Below are 19,787 nucleotides of genomic sequence, written 5' to 3'. Positions count from 1 at the left end.
ACTGAAAGATGAGTGTCCAGAGTGATTATAAGAGCTTTAAGAGGCAATTCAATGCTGTGTTACTGTTCATCACATCTGTGAATTAAGAGCAGGATTAGATTGTGTTAGCTAAATCTAAAGTATTTCTGAAGACTTGAGAAGTGAGCTATATCTATTTACAATTTGTTCAGCACTGAAATGCATGAGATAATGTTAATTAGATCCAATTCGGCTTATTAAAGTCTAAACATTGTGCCCACACCTCTAATAAATTAAGGCACAATGTATTAAAATTGTATGACATTTGTAGCATATGTACGGATATAAATACTGCATAGCTTTTTTCAATGGGTATACTGTATATGTTTTTATATAAAGTGAGGATTTAGTCTGCAGAGCATAAAACGCCATTACTGAAAAAGTGACATTGCTGAATTGAAAACTAAGAGCTGTTTTTGTGTTTTGATTTTTCAGGCCATTAAAAACAATGCTGGATTTCGTGTCTGGATCCTCTTCTTCCTTGTAATGTGTTCATTTTCTTTGCTTTTCCTGGACTGGTATGACAGCTAATGAAACAACTTTCTGAAAATCATCATTCAGCTGTAGACTAGGAAAAGCCAAATGGAGAACAGCACCACTGGATGGGATTACCGGTCAATGTTATGCTTCAGAGCAAAATTTGTTCAATTTTTTCTTATCCCAAAGAATCTCCATCTTTTTTGTAATAAGCAAAATAATAATTTGTTTGCTTTATGTTCAGTTTCTCTAGGACCTCACTTCTACACTTTACATTTATTTTCTGAAAATGGGCAGCACATTTTTCTGTTCTGCAAAAAAGAACTTTTATAAGGTTTATGTTAAAATCATATAATCATTGCTGCAAAAGTTTGTTTAGCCTGGCCCTAGCATCTCATTATAGGCTTTCTCAATGGATATTTTACAAATCCTTTTCCATGTAAGAGTTATTTATGTTTTAATTCTCTATAAATTTGCTCCATGTTCATCTATGGTCACACTTAAATTGAACAAGAAAAAGTAAAACAACAAAATATTTATTATATTGTTTTTGATTTATTTCTCTTTACAAAGTGAAAATGTCAAGAGTTACAACCAACTTGATATGCCCCTCTACATTCATTAAAATTCTCTTTAAAATGATTTTATCTACAGAACATGTGCATATATGGAAGCCTAAATATTACTCATACATTAGGCAAGGAAAACATTTGGCACTGTTTTTATTGCATTTCATGCACTGTGACACTTTACAACATTATATATCTAAGCCGCTCCTCTAACATTCGCTAAAAAATATCAAGATATGTTAAAAAAAACATATACCAATAATAACTTGATGATTGTTAGTTAAGAAATATAATATTCTTGCAGCAATAAATTCAACAAAACACTTTTATACATGTTTATCACTAAATACACGAAAGCCAGCAACAAATGACTTAATTGAACTATATTTCATGGAATGTTTTATCTTCCAATAACTGTTTAACTCATGTTACTTTTGACATTTCCACTACAAGTTTTACATAGAATGGAGAAAGAAATTCACGGAAAACTGCATTAGTTTAAAATAGCTTCTTTGTTAAACCTACAGTATTTCACTAGTTCCAAACAGCAGCCACTTACTACACTGGAATTAAATAAAATAAAAACAAACTTTGCTTTTGCTTGCTAATGGTATAAATGAATGTTACATACTGTACTATATCTCTGACCTCACCTTAGCTTAAATATTCCTCTTTCAGTTATTTATTGTGTTGTGTCAGACACTGTGTACAAGTGTACATATGAAAGTTAGGTATGAATATTTTAGATGGACTTAATCATTTTAGGTTTCCAATATAATTGTTACTATTTTACATGCCTGATTGATAAAATTACTAAACTGTTGTAAATATTATAAAAGTCACATTTAAAATCAGATTTCAGTCCCTCTTTCCCCCACATGTAATTATAAATGTGGTCTCAAAAACCTACAGTATATATCTGTTCTACTCTTATTGATAGAAAATAAGCAATTTCTTTTCATCAGGACATTATATATCATATACAGTAAACTGTCCATCAGTGTGTAATAAAATATTTATTTTAAATGTGGAATCATTAAGAAGCTGATGTGTGATTTCATTTTAATATGGCGTAATACACAGCCTGCATATTCACAAACAGGACATTTACTCAATCAGTGACTGAGCAAGGATGCTGGATTTATTAAACCTGGGAAATCATTATTTTGTCTTTCAAAACTGTTGTGAAATGAAACTTGTCAAATAATGTCTAGCTGTGTTTTTTAAAGGGCTTAACTGTACACCCATCAGTATTCCAGTGCACATCCTAACAAAGATGTGACAAGCCACAGTGGAGAAGCAATATAACTGTCTTGCAGAATTTATTTTTAAAAAAGTGCCCCGTGGCCCAGAACTCCATTATCATTTACAAATCAACAGCAGTAGTGGATCGTGAGACAAGAGAGGGAGCAAAACATAAAATATGTGAAAAGAGTATACTTGCCCACATGGAGCATTCCAATAGTGTTTAGATACTTCTATATACAGTACGGCTATGTGACCTGGAACCCAACATTAATTACAACCATGGAAAGAATCATCCTTACAAATGAAGTTGAACTTTGTTATTAACTTTGGAGATCATGGACGACATAATGAATTTGAAGACATTTTAGAGTTAAAACATACTACATCTTCACAAAAGGACTTAGTTTTTAGATTCCTTGTTCTGTATGCAAAGGAGACTCTAGATAATGATGAATCTGCATGCAGTGTTTTACAGTGATATACAGACTTCAAAAATCTTTACAACTCTTTGTAACCCATGGTTATATTTAAGGTGTAGAGCTCCCTTTTTGTACAATGTGTCTGTTAACTTCAGTATCTTGAGACTTTAAGTATTTTTCACTTTATTTAAGCCACTTTCTCTGCTGTCTCTGTCTCCTGTGCAGATACCTTTTCTTCTGACATCACTGTCATCCAGGGTGATACTGAGCGAGTGATGGTCTGTTTGGCCAGGTTGTAGTGGTTAATAACAGTGTAGAATTTTCCTCGGGCGCTGGGGCCTTGTTCAGAGTAATAACTGTCCATTCCAGCCGGGACGCAGCGATTGTGCTAAGGAAAATAAATCAAATGTATATCGACAACATAAAATTGATAGCTTTTTGTTCTCGGAGTGCTATTTTTAAAATGTAAAATGTTAACACATTGCAGTCTATCATTAATTTGAAAAGACTGTCATCAGGTTAGAAGCTGTAAAGCTGCTTTTTTCCCTCTGATTAACCTCATCCAATCTATTTTAAAGTTTTAAATGTGTAAGGTAAAGATTCCTTTCAACAATTAAATTATACTATTCCGTTTACATTCTGCACAATATGACTGCTCCCAGTAGAAAATTAGTTTATACATGTATACATTAGAATAAAACTGGAAACTGTTATGTAAAACCATTGATTTAATTCAAATCATAAAATGGACAGCCAGAAATATGATATGTAATTTCAAAATCCAAGAGCCATCAGCTCAAAGGGCCATAGCTTATCCTACTTTCTGTGCAAGGACAAGAGAGCACCAAAATCCCCTCCCCCCAGATAGGATTGCAAAGATTATCCCCATTTATACAGCTGGGTGGACTTGGAACAGTGGGGTACGGTCCCTCACTGAATCTACAACAGCAGTGCCTGCAACAAAGACTTGAACCAACAATCCAGCAGTTATGAGTCTAGACACTTACCCACAATGCTACCCCACCCTATTAAATGTAAAAATACACCTAAAAGGATTCAAATGTTTCTATTTCAAGTTTTCTAAATGTTTTTGGTAAGGTGACAACACATTGTGTTTCATAGCAGACTCAATATCCAACAAAAAAAACTGTGATGAAGAGAATAACTTTTAGTAAAGTTGACAAGATATTAAGCATGACCCATGATGGAAATGAACACCTGCCTAGCTCAGGTCTGGCTATGACAAAAACAATAATCACAATTTGAAGTTCAGTTCAGTCCACTTCTACCATGAGAAATTTCTTCACAGCTGCTGCTCACTTTGCTGGGCAAATAATGTTACATTAGTCTGAAGTACCAAATTAAAGTGGAAATATTGATTTTGTAGTGGAACTTTACACCACTGAGGTGATCTCCAACTGTTTGTCTTCTGTCTTCAATGAATAGGTTTCGAATCACGTGGATGAAAAAAGTCCCGGCTAAAACCTCTGCAGCGTAAACTAAATATCACACACAACCATGGATTAATGTTCTGGTTCTATGCCAGCAATGTGCACATCAATAGCTGATCATATTTTGGCATTGCCTTTCAAAGCAGATCAGTAGAAGAGCCACAGATTATGCACTTTGATTACTATGATCTTATCAGCCATTCTCCCTCTAGTGATGAACAGCTATAGAATGTGTTTTGGCAGCTGTGTTTGCATGTTTAGTTTTTTGATTGATGCTCAGTAATTCAGGCATCTCCACATGACTTTTCCAAATGAATATGCCCTGTAGAGAGCAGATGGAGGAAATGTGATGATCCATATAGAGAAAATGACAAAACATTTATCAAATTACTAACAATTTGGAAGGAGGCTATAAAAGCAGTGAGCAGTTTAATATTTTACTGTGCACTGTTTTACACTTTTTTAAGTAGTTAATGTATGTTGTACACGTTTTGTGGGAGACTGGCAATATACTCAAAGGTGTTGTGTACAAAGAAGTTTATTAAAACCTGGCTAGCAATTTCCCCATCTCAGTGTGCTTTACAGCTGTGTGTTGTATACAGGGCCTATGCTTTTATACAAGGGTTACAAGTTCTAAAACTTACTTCATATTAAACAGTGTAGATATGCTTGTAATTATTGGGGTTCGTGAAGAATAAGGGGTGCACATCCATAAATTACCATAGTTATTAAACTTTATATTTCATTGGCTACCTGAAACGTACAGTAGCATTTAGTACATTTCTTCCTTGCTTGTTCCTTTAACATTTTATCCAGATCATATTAAGGTAACTTTAATAAAAGAAAATGTCTATTCTGTAGCTACAGGTACTCCTATATTTACTTAGACTATTACATTGACATTTAAAGGTTCACATGTACTGGAGGGGGTTTCTGCTAGTGAGACATGAAGTATAATTAAATAGTCCTATTAAAGGTTCTAGAACTGCAAGAAACAAATGAAATACACAGCTTAGAGAAGAGTGCTGCTCTCTTCATCACCGGGGCATTGCTTCAATCTTGCTTTCCTATCTTTCTTCTGCTCTTTACTTCAGACTGTCACTGCACTTACTTTAAGTATTGAACTCTTTCCTAGTATCAACTATTTAAATTGGTCCATTCTATAGACAGCCTATCCCAATAATGATGTGCAAAACCCAGTACATTATCTTACAATTGGATGAATAACAACTGAACACTAGCAGGCTCATCACAGACTATAGCCTACTAGTACCTGCTAGGAAATTTCCACAAATTCAATTATATGCTCCTGTTAGGTCCCTTATATTATCACATCTTTATAGCACATAAAGGAGGTTACATAACAGTTCCATGCATACTCTTCATTATTCAGAATACCTCAAACAAAGATAATTCTAGAATGTTCTATTACGAAATGACTAACATTTACATAAAGATTATATGATGTCGTCTTAACAAATAATTTGTGAAAAAGTGTTTAATATTACATTGATCTTTGGTTTAAATTCACTAATGTGGCTCTACACATCAAGTTATTACACTGTCTATACAGCTCCAATGCTGCTATCAGCATGGTGTTGAGATTATTAAGTGTGTGTGATATATTTGAATAAGTGATTTATTAGGTATTTTATACTAACCTTTAACATAATTTAATTATGACTTGTATTTACTTTTAAAATGAAATTAATCATTGAATCCTTTTACTTTTTGCATACTAAATGAAAAGAAAATCCAATGTCACCATCATCCAATGAAAAACATCCAATGTCACATGGGTTTGGGCTAGTTTGTATAAACCTTTTACATATTAAGTAGGATTTTGGATTTTCATAAAGAACACGTTTATTATTAAATTGGGCTTGTCAGCCAATTTCTTGTGGGTAAAATGTGTCACTAATAAAGAGCAAATCCAACCCAAACAAATACATTCCAGGTTATTAGAGGAATAAAATGCATGTTAAACACGTTAAGGGGTGACTAATTAGTTCCTGTCAGCTGTGACCTATCTGTGATCAAACTGCAAAAAATAATCAGTAATTTAATCAAGACACAAACTTAATAGCATGGCAAGTCAGCCCAAATCAGTTTTAAGGGGTGTCACATGATCAAAGGTAAACCCAGAGAAGAAATCTAATTTGTAATATTATTTGTATTCGTACAATATTTGTATTTCAGATGAACTTATGGTGAGGACTAAAAGTCTTTTTACCTTTCATAAACCTCACAGATTCTCTGTGCTTATTTTCATTCTAAATGCGTGCAGTTAAAAGCAAGGCAAGTGGAGAGTGTAAAGCCCTGTTTCTGCCCACTTCTACTACTATACAGTAGGATATGCTGCTGGCATGTCAACTGGTCTGTTTTTCCTCTGTTTTCTCACAGTGGGTTAATGACTGAGCTTATTTGATCTCTCATCTCATCTATTGCTGAGTGCGTATGCTCTCCAACCTTCTCTGGACTGAACCAGACTTGGCGTCCCTGAAGCAAAAGCAAAACGAATAACTACAGAATTCTTTTTAAGAGCTACTCATTTTCAGATGTAGTTCACACTCCATTTCTATTTCTTTTTTATTTTGCTCAATTATTTTTATATCGGTTAGTTTTCTACTACCCCCCACCATATTTTTGTTACTCCTACAAGGGTTGTAATGGCCCTTTCCGTTTTTTTTATCCATTTCCATTTTTTTCTGTAACTTTGGTAAGCAGCTTAGCACATCCCGTTTCTTCTCTGGTCTTTGTCATCTTCCTTTGCTTTATTTATGGGTCTGATTGTTTTGACACCATCTCTCCCCTTCGCCATAATACATGTACCCCCACTGTGGTTATACCATTGACCTCAGTGCTCTCTGTACACCTTGGTGCCCCTGTGCAACTCCATATATATCGTATCTTCTATCTCCATTCTCCTTATCAACAGCCCTCTGGATACTACCATACTTTAAGATTTCATTGTCTTCTTAAAAAAGAACCAAAAATGTTGTTGTGCACCAGATTAGGTATCCGATGTCCTACGAAACAAAAAGGGGAAAAGGAAGGGTGTTATCCCCTGTGTAATCCAAATTACTTTGTATTACTTGCAACATCCCTCTCAGGAAAAAAAAGTGCTCAAGATCTTACTGGTTACTCCTTCGATTGTGTTAATTCAACAAAACAGGACATCATTGGAAGAAGGCACCAGGCTCTTCGCTGAAGGAAGTTTGCCTATCTGCTTGAAGGTTAATGGATGTCTCTGCTGCTCTGTTACAGCAGCAGACTATGACAGGTACATGTGTTCCCTGTTGTTCCTCCAGAACCAGATGCTGATTACCCAGATGTGCTCTCCTTAGAGTCTTCTGATTTCTGGATTTGTTTCCTGAGGTGGGCTGACGATAAGAGATTAGGCCTTCCCTCAAATGTCACCTCTGCTCTCCACCACAGATGTGGCATTGCTTCTCCCGATGAAACTATTGCATAAGGAAAGCTAGACTTGAATAAAACCTGGGTGCCGTCCCCTTTTCTCACAGGGTTGTCTAAAAACCTTGCTTCTTTCAACAACCAGTGCCATTAAAAGTTGGGAGAAATCTGTTGTTCCTGGGACTCAGGTACATTGAGACCTGAATGCTAAAAGCCTCTTCCAAGTGTACCACACCACACTTCTTCAGTAGCTTCCACTTATTCCTTCGTATCCCGACCATACCAACCTATGGCTCTCGGCAGACACCTTTCTCAAATGTACAAAGGCCTTACTTCCGTTACAGCTGTCTTTTACCCATTACACGTGGAAGTCACAAGGTTTAGATGATGCAGGCCGAATCCTCGATAGTAAGACAGTGACCTTTTTAAGATGCCTCTATTGCTCCAGGTTGTGCCAATGACCCAGCAATGGATGGGATTATTTGCTGGTTCAAAATGTCTGAGGAAGGTGCTCCATCTGTTAGGCCCCTTAAGAGTCAAACAACACAGAAATCACTGAAAGCATTGCTCCATATTTCAAAGCTATTGTTCCTGCCAGGGTTTGATGAAGAGGGGCTGCAGTTCAAAACAGAAGATGTTTTCCTCAACAGACCTTTTTGAAGATCATGTTCCAGGAATTCTTTCGCAGCCTTCTGATGCAGAAATCCTACCTGCCTTGTCATATTGCCCTCTACCAAATGTGCACTTCATGCACCCGAGTCTTATAATAATAATAATAATAATAATAATTGCTTATACTTATATAGCGCTTTTTCTGGACACTCCACTCAAAGCGCTTTACAGGTAATGGGGACTCCCCTCCACTACCACCAATGTGCAGCATCCACCTGGATGATGCGACGGCAGCCATAGTGCGCCATAACGCTCACCACACATCAGCTATCAGTGGGGAGGAGAGCAGAGTAATGAAGCCAGTTCATAGAGGGGGATTGTTAGGAGGCCATGATTGATAAAGGCCGATGGGAAATTTGGCCAGGACACCGGGGTACACCCCTACTCTTTTCGAGAAACGCCCTGGGATTTTTAATGACCACAGAGAGTCAGGACCTCGGTTTTACGTCTCATCCGAAGGATGGCACCTGTTTACAATATAGTGTCCCCGTCACTACACTGGGGCATTAGGACCCACATGAGTCGCAGGGTGAGCGCCCCCTGCTGGCCCCACTAACACCTCTTCCAGCAGCAACCTTAGTTTTTCCCAGGAGGTCTCCCATCCAGGTACCGACCAGGCTCACACCTGCTTAGCTTCAGTGGGTTGCCAGTTGTGAGTTGCAGGGTGATATGGCTGCTGTTTTTTATGCATTTATGATGAGTTCAGCTCCCCCTGCAGGGAATTGATCCTGGTGACTCATGTTGTCATGAGCATGTTGGCAGGTCCACTCCCTAGACAGTGGAAAACTGCTCCACTGTATCCTTCTCATGGGAAAATTCTGCACAACTCCAGTGACTATTGTAGCTCTACTCTGCCCCTACAAGGATTCGATTACAGTCACCAGTGGACCCAGAGCCACACAGCATTACTTTATAGGTACCAGAGAATTATGTTTTTACCACAAGATCTGGTGCTCTGCCACTGAGCTCTACACTGTCAGGATTTGAGAGGTTGGTGACATCAATTCTGTAACACTTTTGTGTGCTGAGCTCTGTTACATCTTGCAATATTATCTGAAAACATCTCCTTTTATAGGAGGTGTCTGTTCTCACCCTGTTTGTGAAAGAGGCACTTTTTGCCAAGCACACTATTTATAGACTTTCAGCCCATACTTCTATTCGAATTTCAAAAGGACTGCTTGTACAGTATTCTATTCAAAACACCACCTGGTGTCCAAAAAGGACATAGAACACACTATATCCTTGACCTTAGCTACCTCAATTAGTTCCTCAGAGTATTGTATTTAAAATGTTCATGGAAAGCACATTCTCTGATTTGTTTTAACTAATTCAAAACAGCCAACTTTTAGGATGCTTATTATCACATTCCCATCAGAGCATGTCACAGGAACACATTTGACTTTCAAGGCAAAGGCTTCAAATTCTTCGTATGAATTCTCAGACCCTTTGGTCTGTCTTATACTATTACAAGTATGTTTTCAAGTGAAATGAAAGCAGAGGACATAACGTTTCTGAATTATCCAAAAGACTGTCTTATTTAAGCACCATCCAGAGAGCCGGTACTATCAACACTGGTCTTTTCACAGATAACCCTTATTGACTCAATCACACAGGCAACCAGGACAGCATTCACAGTGAGGGCCTTATTGTCTCTCAACATAATTTCTCCCTGTCACATGCCTCTCCCACTTCAATTTGACTAGAACTGACTGTCACAAAGTGTCAGAGATAGTGGCTGGAAAGTTGCCGGTTCGTATCCTGCGGCCAGCAGAGGAATCCTACTCCGTTGGGCCTCTGAGCAAGGCCCTTAACCCCTAATGCTCCAGGGGCGCCATTTAAATGGCTGACCCTGCGTTCTGACCCCAAGCTTCTCTTCCTGTCTGTGTGTCTCATGGAGAGAAAGTTGCGGTATGCAATAAGACAAATTCCTAATACAAGAAATTATATATGGCCAATAAAGTTATCTTATCTTACATTAGGCACACTTCACCTTTGGACACTGCAGTCATGTTTCAGCACCCTTGTGTTTGGCCCAGTATGTGACAGGCACTGCAGGCTGGTGATGTCATGCTGTTTTTCATAAGGTATCCAAAAGAATCCTACCAATCATTCCCTCAGTTTTTACCTAGGTATTTGACTCCCAGAGTATTTTGCATAAGTTATAAACACTTATGCCTCCAACATAGACTGGCACCCAGTTTGGAAATGGAGATGTATGCACACCCTTTGCAAAGGCTGTTGGCGGTCTACATCAATGCTCTGTAGATCAAAGCAATCTTTCAGCAGCCTTTCAGAAATTCCTTCTGTTGCTCCAGAACCGACTTCCTACGTATATGGACAGACAGCATGTCTGCGATCTCCTACACCAAGTTTGCATGAAGCCTTAGGTCCACACTTGGGTGAAGGTGCAGATTGTTCTTTAGGCGCAAACCTGCCTTACATCCGTTCAACCAGTCAAAAGAAGAGGTCCACTAGCCTCAGTGTAACATCTTCCCTTTCTGGTGCTGGTCCTTATTTGGACTCAATTTGGGAGGACACGTGTAGATCTCTTCACATTGCAAAAGGTCACTCATTGCTGCATTTGTCTCTCAGCTATATTCCTTGCCTCCGATGGAAATTTTAAAACTTCTTTCTCTTGAATATTTTATATATCCATACCTACAGTAGAAAGCTGCTTATTCTTGGTAAGAGTTGCAACAACCTGGAGAATATCCCACAACTATAGAGTACAAAGGTAGCAGGGATAACATGCTACACAAAGTCAGACAGAAAGGTCTGCAGTTTATAGACTCAAACCAGGACCAAGGCCTAAGGATTTATCTACCTATAAAACATGCTTATCAAGTTTTAATGAAAATCAATAATTCCCTAACTTAATTTTTCTGTAATAATAAATTAACTAAAAGAATTTCCATGGAAGAGTCCATCCGGCCTACCTCCGCATGCCTCCTCTGTTAGCTCACAAGCAGATCAGTGATGGCACTCTACTGTCACAGACATTCCAAGCCCTGTTTCTGACTACGAGTGCTGAGTGTTACACTCTCATAGTTTAAGATATAAAACCTCAAATTGAAAACTTAATCTCAGATTGTAATTTTAATATAAACTCTCATCTTGGAGAGATGGAACTCAACTTTTGGTTACTATACATTGCTATACATCAATACATATTTAATTTTCAAAAAAGTATGGCCATTTGTACCACAAATTTGATAATAAAATATCAACCTCTAGGTTTAGACCACCACAAATAAAACATCTGTTCTTTAAGTGTTTTAAAGTACATAGAAAATTCAAAAGACTTCAATATGTGTGACCTGAACATTTTCAGTTTGCTTAACTTAACAAACCAAGAGGTTTACTGGAAAATTCACAATAAAATAATTAAAAACCAAATGTATTTTTATTTGTTAAACAGAATTAATTAATTATTCTCTAAGTTTTTGAATAAAAAGTACTCCTTACCTTATAAAAGGGAGCTATACAGTATCTTCACCTACAACTTACAGCCAGATTTTCATACACAGCCTCCCTACTCTTCTTAAAATTAATGATCAAATCTTTTTGAGACCTTACCTGAAAGAAAAATCCCTCTGGGCAGGTTTGGTCATACTGATAGACTTTGTAAACCACCAGGAACACAACGCAGACCAGAAACGCCAGCGCACAAAGGACTAGAAGGGTCACCTGTAAAGACAGTCCTACTTTAACACTAGTAAAATAAAGCATAAGAAATAGAAAATAGTTAAAGTAGGTAGCTGCGTCAGCATGCATAAGCTGCAAAGGAACAGGTAACAAGTTTATTCCATGCTGAAAAGAAAAGAAAGGAAACACAACATTTCGGCCGTGGAGCCTTCTTCAGGTGTGAGAGTTTTCTTTTTAGATCTGTGTTTCCTGGGTATAGAAAGAAACTTAGGAACTTCAATGTAGCATTGGTAAATAAAGTAATCAACTGGTGGAAAATGGTCGGAAGGGGGAGTCCAAGAACTCTGTTTGGGATTGATATTGTTAATGGCATCAGTGACCGGGTTGTTGTCCACTGCTGATGAGGAGGAGTCATCAGCAAAATGAGTTTTGAGCCGAATTCTGCAGTAAACATGGTAGAGGGATAGAAAATGTTTATTAGCTGCACTATTAGAAATGTAAACATCAGCTGTGACTGGTCATGTAAGGACAGTTCATGTGTACAGTATTTTGTTAAAACTGTTTGTGGCTTTTATCACATTTGCACTCATTCAACCCTTCAAAGGGTTATGTTGGCTGGTTAAGATTGTTTAAATGGGAAAGAAATTTTCTTGCAGCAACACTGAAGGAGATTTTAAAAGGACAAGTGCAGCAGCATAAGCAATAAGTGAGATGTTAGAGTAAACAGCAATTAGCTGCTGAAGCAATTCAACTACAAGGACATCTTTCTCAAAGCTCAAAGAAGGAATAGAAATACTAAATCATGAACCCTAAAGCATTTCAAAATAATAAAAAGTATTATGTAGGAAAAACAATGTCATCTTCTCTTTGTAGGTCATCCCTAAATTAGCGAGGTGAAATGTAAACTTTGTGCTGAACTCAAGTCAGTGACACAGTGGTGTAGTAGTTTGATCTCTCTTCTCACAACTCCAGTGTCCTGTGCTCAGGTGTAGTGTGGTGTTCTTGCCTGTGTGGGATTTACATGGTTCTCTTGTGATCTTGTGAGTTTTAACTAGACTCTCCACTTTCTTCTTGCCTCACAAACACATGCGCTTACTGTACGTCAGGACTGGTCAAGGCTTGATTGGAAATTCTAAATTGTTCCTTTATGGCAGGATGGTTTTTTTTAATTTGAATTTTGAATTTCATACTTGTGGTGGATGGTTGTTCCCGTTGTACACAGTTACTGGATATTGACTTATAAAGGCCTTAACTCAGCTATCGGCTTTCTGATGTTCCACTCTGATCTTCTTACAAGAATCCAAAATGGAATATAAGCATAGTTCTTTTACATGAGGATTTTTATTTGGTTTCTGTCTCGAAACTGAGAAACTGCAGAAATTGGATTCGATTTCTCAAATCTTGAGTGGTGTTGTATTTACCAAATATTTTAATCTACAATTATCTTCAAAATATTTAATGCCCTTAAGAAAATGTAGCTGGCACAATCCTCAGCTATACACCCACCCCCATTCTGTTTGACAGGAATACAAATGTGCTGTAATATTTCTTTACCAGTTCAATCTTTGCATGATTTTCCAAATCCTCTTAATGCCTACCTCCCAAAAACATTTTCTTTCATATTTTACTATGTATGAAAGAGAACATCACAGCAATTTTAGAATTCCCCAACAGAAAAACACCTCTGGTTGCAGGAGGTTGTGGACAAGGTAATGTATCAAAGAGCCAGTGAAAGATAAAATCTATTCTACTGTTTTATTCTGCTATGAAAGACTAAAGTGTTCCTTTTGATGATAGAACCGTAACAATCTCAGCCATACCACATGCTCTTAATTGTGTTTAACTGCAGGCAAAAAGAACATTAATCACAAGGACAAATAATATCTCTGAGAACGACTGACATAGCCAATAAAGAATCACCAACCAGAAGCTTGGTTAACTCTTTCAGTAATGTCTTTCATCTCAATAAACCATTTAATTTAATATGTATCTACTACTTCTTGCTACATCCTGAAGTCACCAATGACAAATGAGTCAACATCATCAGTCTCTGAATTACAGTTCACTTGGAGAGTGCCTGTATTACATGACTCAATGCAAAATCAAATCTTTACCAACCTAAAGCTATTATTAGAAAATTCCTATTGGCAGACCATCTTGATTAAATAAAATATGTTTTTAACATTTAATCTGCACAAGAAACACAGCCAATAAGCGAATCAAATAGGAAAATATAAGTACAGCACGTATGGACGGACACAGCTTTTTATTGCATTTCGCCAAAACTCACTGTATTAACAAGGAAAGGTTGCAATAGTCTCTAAATTGTCTCTACAGATGATATTCATTTGATCAACATTTCCTAGAATATTTCTAGAGATTGCAGTCTGGGTATTTTAAACTGTACTATTGGCATCATGTACAGCATGAAAAAGGGATTTTTAATTTAATAAAATTAGCTACAGTTATATGGTGAATATTATTTTAAAAATCTTTGTACTTTTTTAGTCAAGACAGGATCACTATTGTGCTTATCATTTCAAAATACTTTGGTTAGAGGGTTCACAAGGTTAAAAACAGGTTCTTCAATGTGAAGAAATACTGTAAGTTCTATTGCACCTTCAAGTAACCTTTTCAATAAAAATATTACTTTTTATATATAAAGGCTTTTAAGACTTAAAAAAGTGTCCTTATATATTTAGCCATTGCAAACTTTTAAAATATATTATTCAAGTCAGATTGCTGTGCTTAAATGATGAAGTCTTAATTTAGGTAATTCATATATATTATTATAACTGGGCTTCAATGTGTTCTTTAAGTACACACTGTTACCTTTATTTTCTAGCTGTCAAGCAAATCGTACTGACTGTAGGTGTGTCTAATTCAATTGACAGTAAAATGCTTAGAATAAGGATGTTTAACAGTTTTGTTGTAGAGTACCTTGAGCATATTAGACATTTACTAGCAACAGTGAAAAATAAACCACTTCATTTTTAACAACAGGTCAGATGTATATTTGGAACAGTAAATATCAAACCACATTTGTATAAACAGCTTCATGACTTCTTTGTCTTGTTTATTATTTTTGGTTTTCTTAAGCAACGTTCTAAGCTTACTGCAGCATAATAAAATACATGATGTTCAAACAAAAGGGTTTTATCATAAACAGCAGATGCTGAAGATTAGAATAGCTTGAATACATTTCATTACCATTCACCATTAATCCTCAGTACATGGCAGACATTACAGAATAGAAACAGCTGTCGCAGAAATTTATATTTTTTGAATTTTCAAGATACAATTTTCATTTTATCACACAAATTACCACATTTCTTACCAAAGACTCAAGAGCGTGATGATAAGCTGAGTCTCTGATTGTGAACTCAGTACATTAAGCGCAAGTTCCTGGAACACTTATATAATGCAGCACCAATACCATAAAGGCACCTTGTATTTATGTTAACCTCAGCATCCCTAGGGATGTGGTTTCTCACAGCAAGCTTTGTCTAATTTTGTTACCTAGCAACACAGCATAGCAACCTAACAGCATGGGTTCAAATGCTCAGCTGTGTAAAATCAATCAATATTTTTCTTTGACTAAATCTGCTCGCTTTCATTTGGCAATTGCCCTATACACATAGAGAGTTTATCAGCTGATTTGTAGTATAAAAAATTAAAACACCTGATATCATAACACTGTAAATTCTACAGTGACATATTAGCACAAATGTTGTAAATGTTGTGTTCGAATAATGATTATAACAGTTGATTATTAAAGTGCTTAATATAATAAAATGTTTCTTTATTAGCCCTATACAATTTCTTGCATTAGGAATGCGTCTTCTCGCATACCCCAGCTTTTTCTCCAGGGAGACACAGACAGGGAGAGAAGCTGGGGGTCAGAGCGCAGGGTCGGCCATTGTACGGCGCCCCTGGAGCAGTTGGGGTTAAGGGCCTTGCTCAGGGGCCCAACAGAGTAGGGTTCCTCTGCCGGCCACGGGATTTGAACCGGCAACCTTCCGGTTACAGGCGCAGATCCTTAGCCACAGAGCCACCGCTCCGCCCCAATATGTCCTGCCTATTAATGTTCATGTCGTGAATATTACCAAAACATCACTCGACAAAAAAGAAATCAGTTAAATGAGTCAATAAATTTGTCTCGATTTGACATAATTGGACTTACTTTGAGTCGTTCAGAGACACCCTCTATGATGCTTATTGTAAATTCGGCTATTTTAGGTGAACGGAATCTGCCCTTCTTGTGGTCACCTTCATATTCTGTTTTTGTTTTCACAACCACCTGAAAAGAAATACAGACAGACCTCAGTCCCAAAAGCAAAACACAAAAAAAGGCCCAAGTGATGCCCTGACCAAACTTTCCATTTCACTGGCCTTCACGACTTGGATCATGTTCTGTAAAGAACTACCTTGGTTTTTTGTGTCTAAATATTAGTTGACAAGGCTTTTAAGAAGACTGTTGTTTATCAAAACACTTCATAATAGAACATTTCCAGTCAGACATAACATCTGCATATTGCTTTTTGTACAACAGACAAGATGTTTCTAAATCTCATGTCATATCCCTTCAAACACAAACAATCCTTATTATCAGTGAAATACCCCTCCTCTGCATGGAAATGCAGAGATTTGGCACAAATTATTAATCGACCAGTATAAACACTTTGGGCATAATGAAATTCGGAATCATATACAATAAAAAACTATGCATCTTTAAAATGACACCAGTATGAATTCACTGATGGTGAAAGTCACACCTGTTGGTTTATTCATTTATTTAAATGCAAGCAGCATTCATACAGGATTTAACAACCTTTTGTTTCCTGCCAGATGTCACTAATAAATACTAGATGTATGACTCCTGTCTTGAAGGACATCAATCGCACTTTTATTTCTTGGTGCAGATCTGTCTGACTCATAACTCTCAAGATGGGAATGGTAATGGTAACAGGTCCGGTCATCTAAAAATACCGTACCAATATCATCAGGATTTAGTTTTTACAAACGTTTTATTCTGACAGCTAAGTGCTAAATGCAATACAGGGGCAATGTAATATCAGTGTCCAAATACACTGTAAATACTGAAATTGTACCATGGAAATAATCAAAACAAATTAAAATTTTCACAAATGACTTTCATTTTTGTAAATTATACAATTTAAGATTTATCTTCTTTAAGGTCTTAAGGTACACATACACTGAACAGTGCTGTCACTAATTATTTCATAACTAGAAGAAAATAAGTGAATATTAATTGGCTTATATTGAGTAATGGTGGTATAAAATCTGTGCATTTGTCTAAAATCCCTTTAAGCACTGCAATGACGTATATGAAGCATGTTTTTCACTGTTTTCATGTTTTCTTCCTTCAATTTCATATTAGTTTCCTTTTCCACATATTAATATGAAAAAAGATTCATTTTCAATAATGTAAAATGATGATCATTATTAGTTATTTATTTTTTGACATTCAAAGTAATCAAAAGTCCACAGCGAATAGTAAATCTTATTTTAAATTATATATTTATGTATGTCTGTTTAGAAACAAAAAAGCTAAGACAATGGATAATAATAGAGACATACGGCCTTTTTGTTTAAAAACTAATGAGTAATGAAATTCTACAAATGTCCTACTGCACTGCATCCTTAGGTCTTCCAAGTGCAGGACAGGTAATTCACATTAATATTTTTTAATATGTCTACAAAACGTCAAAAGTATGATGTGCCATATTCTTAAAAAATAACTTGCGGAAATAAAAGGCGAATAATTCACAAAGTAAAAATACGTAAATGAACCTTACCTTATCAGGAGGAGGGAACTGTAGCTGATTGACATCTAGTGGTGTGATAAGGGGAATGGTGTCAAATCCATCTTCTGAGACGGGCTGCTTTGTGTTATTCTTTTCGCAAAAATTGTTTCCTAATTTCACCATTTTCCAAGGTAAATCTTGAAGATTGAAAACGTTAGCTAAGAAAATATTTCAAAATGTACGAAATATGAACAAAATACAGTAAATATTTATCACAACATCCATATTACTGGTCATGCCTTTACTATTTAAATATTTTATTCGTCCCAGATTAACTTTAAGGATTTAAACAATGTGTAATCTAAGAGGAATGAACAGCTACGCCTAGAACAGCTATCGATTATATATGCCGTATACGAAATTATTTAACATTTCATGCCGCTGAAATAGAATGCAGTGAAAAGCCGATAAGGGATCGATAAATATTTTCTTCTGTGTTACTGTATACAACCGATGCATTTTAATGCATAGGAGCAACTCAGAAGCATAATCAAAGCACGCGCCGCCGAAGCATCCCTGTTGTGATCTATACTACAGCATATGACATGCAGTATATTCATTGAATATAATTTTTTTTTTACTTTTAACAAATCTTACCTTTCGATTTATGCAACCTTAAGAAATTACGGTGTGACACTCCCAATGTAGCTCAAGATGTTTCAGTAATGAAACGGATTTGTGAGGGATGTAATTTTGTGCCACCGGTGCAGGTGTGACGCAGACGATTTGCTCGGTAGATATGCTGCCTTTGGTAGTGCAGCTGCACAAAAGAGCCCCTCCGAGGTATCAAAGCACTGCTAGCCAGTGATGTAATAGCAGCATGTCCGTTTGGAAGACTACAAAAAAAAACTCTCCTAGTTTTCATAATTTACAACCGCTTTTGCTTTGTCTGAATCTAGAATTTTTAAATATGCGGTGCAGGAACAAATCAAAATTTAAATATAATCAAAACCCAAGCATAACTACTGTTACTTACTCTTTTAACATAGAAGGGACAAACGCCTATAGAAGTCACAGCTTTGCATAAAGTACCATCTATTGTATAGAATACGTCGTTTTTAACATATCTTGAAGGGTTGGTTAAAAGTTACATTGACAAGAAATTAGAAAATGCTAAACAGATATTTGTTCAAATCTGTAAAAAACTGGATGAAAACACAAACAGTATTTTATAAAAACAATTATCCAATCCCCTGCTTTATTTTAATTCAATTTCTCTTTATTTTAATCCCATTGCACATTGAGGTATTAAAGTGCAATCATGCTTTTTTGAGTCAGACTATAAATAAAATAAATATACAGTTTCTTGAATACCAAAGCTTGGTTTTAAGTTATGCAAACAGAATGTTGATAAACTAGAGAGCTCACATTTATGCTTAATTTTTAATATCTAAGTTTATAATTGTTTTACAGCTATTACCCAAAACATGATGTCTTCAAATGATTCAAATACAGTCCTAAACCTTATACAGAGCCTGATGGACCTGTTCTTAATTTTGCTTACCAGGAGAAATCCAAAATGCCTTCATACAAAATGCAGTTTAATGAAAACATTTAGGGTTTTATTTAACAATTTAAATGTGTTGAGTTATTTTTCTCTTCAACTCTAGAGAAATCTGGTTTTGCATCATAAATATTGAAACAAAACCATTTCTTTGAATAATACTTTTTTGTTAATTAAATATTTGGAAGATCTTATGCTATGGATGAGGAGACGTAATGAATACAGTACATTAGTATGTTACAAAACCTGTTTTGCCTACATAGCGCATATACTATATATCCATTCAAATTCAACAGTCAAAGATACATTTCCAGCTCTTCATACAATACTTGTGTCCATAAAACCACATACTCTACTGTGTTATTACCAAGCAATTTGGGGATAATTTTATTTCATTGTAATTAGCTATGCTTGATGCTTGGATAAATAAGTATTGAATAGTCCCCTCTCATTTTAATTAATCTCCTAGTGCTTAATAATGTTGAATTAATTTGGTTAGTTTAAATCAGTAATGTGCTGATGTTACATTATTTACAAAAATT

The 19,787-nt window shown here is 36.1% G+C and overlaps 2 protein-coding genes across 2 annotated transcripts in view; one reads left to right on the top strand and one right to left on the bottom strand.

Annotated features, from left to right (window-relative positions):
- Positions 1–2,107, top strand: part of stx18 (syntaxin 18) — a 46,652-nt gene extending 44,545 nt beyond the window's left edge. Inside the window, exon 11 of the mRNA XM_088628688.1 lies at positions 454–2,107. Within this exon, the coding sequence (XP_088484814.1) occupies positions 454–549 (96 nt within the window). The 3' untranslated portion in view covers positions 550–2,107. The remainder of the gene's footprint in view (positions 1–453) is intronic.
- Positions 1,031–17,908, bottom strand: LOC148677947 (neuronal vesicle trafficking-associated protein 1-like). The gene is made up of 4 exons (XM_088628701.1): positions 17,733–17,908; positions 16,097–16,213; positions 11,845–11,955; positions 1,031–3,119 (listed from the first exon to the last, which is right to left on the bottom strand). The coding sequence occupies exons 1-4, from the start codon at positions 17,862–17,864 to the stop codon at positions 2,919–2,921; spliced, it is 561 nt and encodes a 186-aa protein (XP_088484827.1). The 5' UTR covers positions 17,865–17,908; the 3' UTR covers positions 1,031–2,918.
- Between the last annotated feature and the right edge of the window lie 1,879 nt (positions 17,909–19,787).

This window comes from Lepisosteus platostomus, chromosome 1 (genome assembly GCF_059453375.1).
Source record: "Lepisosteus platostomus isolate fLepPlt1 chromosome 1, fLepPlt1.hap1, whole genome shotgun sequence".
Taxonomy (NCBI): Eukaryota; Metazoa; Chordata; class Actinopteri; order Semionotiformes; family Lepisosteidae; genus Lepisosteus; species Lepisosteus platostomus.
This window is presented reverse-complemented; position numbering and strand designations above follow the sequence as displayed.

Excerpts from the sequence above, each read along its gene's own strand:
- LOC148677947 (XM_088628701.1), bottom strand. The coding sequence starts at position 17,864 with ATGGTGAAATTAGGAAACAATTTTTGCGAAAAGAATAACACAAAGCAG. Across the intron at positions 16,214-17,732 it reads AGTTCCCTCCTCCTGATAAG|GTGGTTGTGAAAACAAAAAC; the intron begins GTAAGGTTCATT and ends ATTTCTTTTCAG. Across the intron at positions 3,120-11,844 it reads CAGAGGGATTTTTCTTTCAG|CACAATCGCTGCGTCCCGGC; the intron begins GTAAGGTCTCAA and ends TATTTTCCTTAG.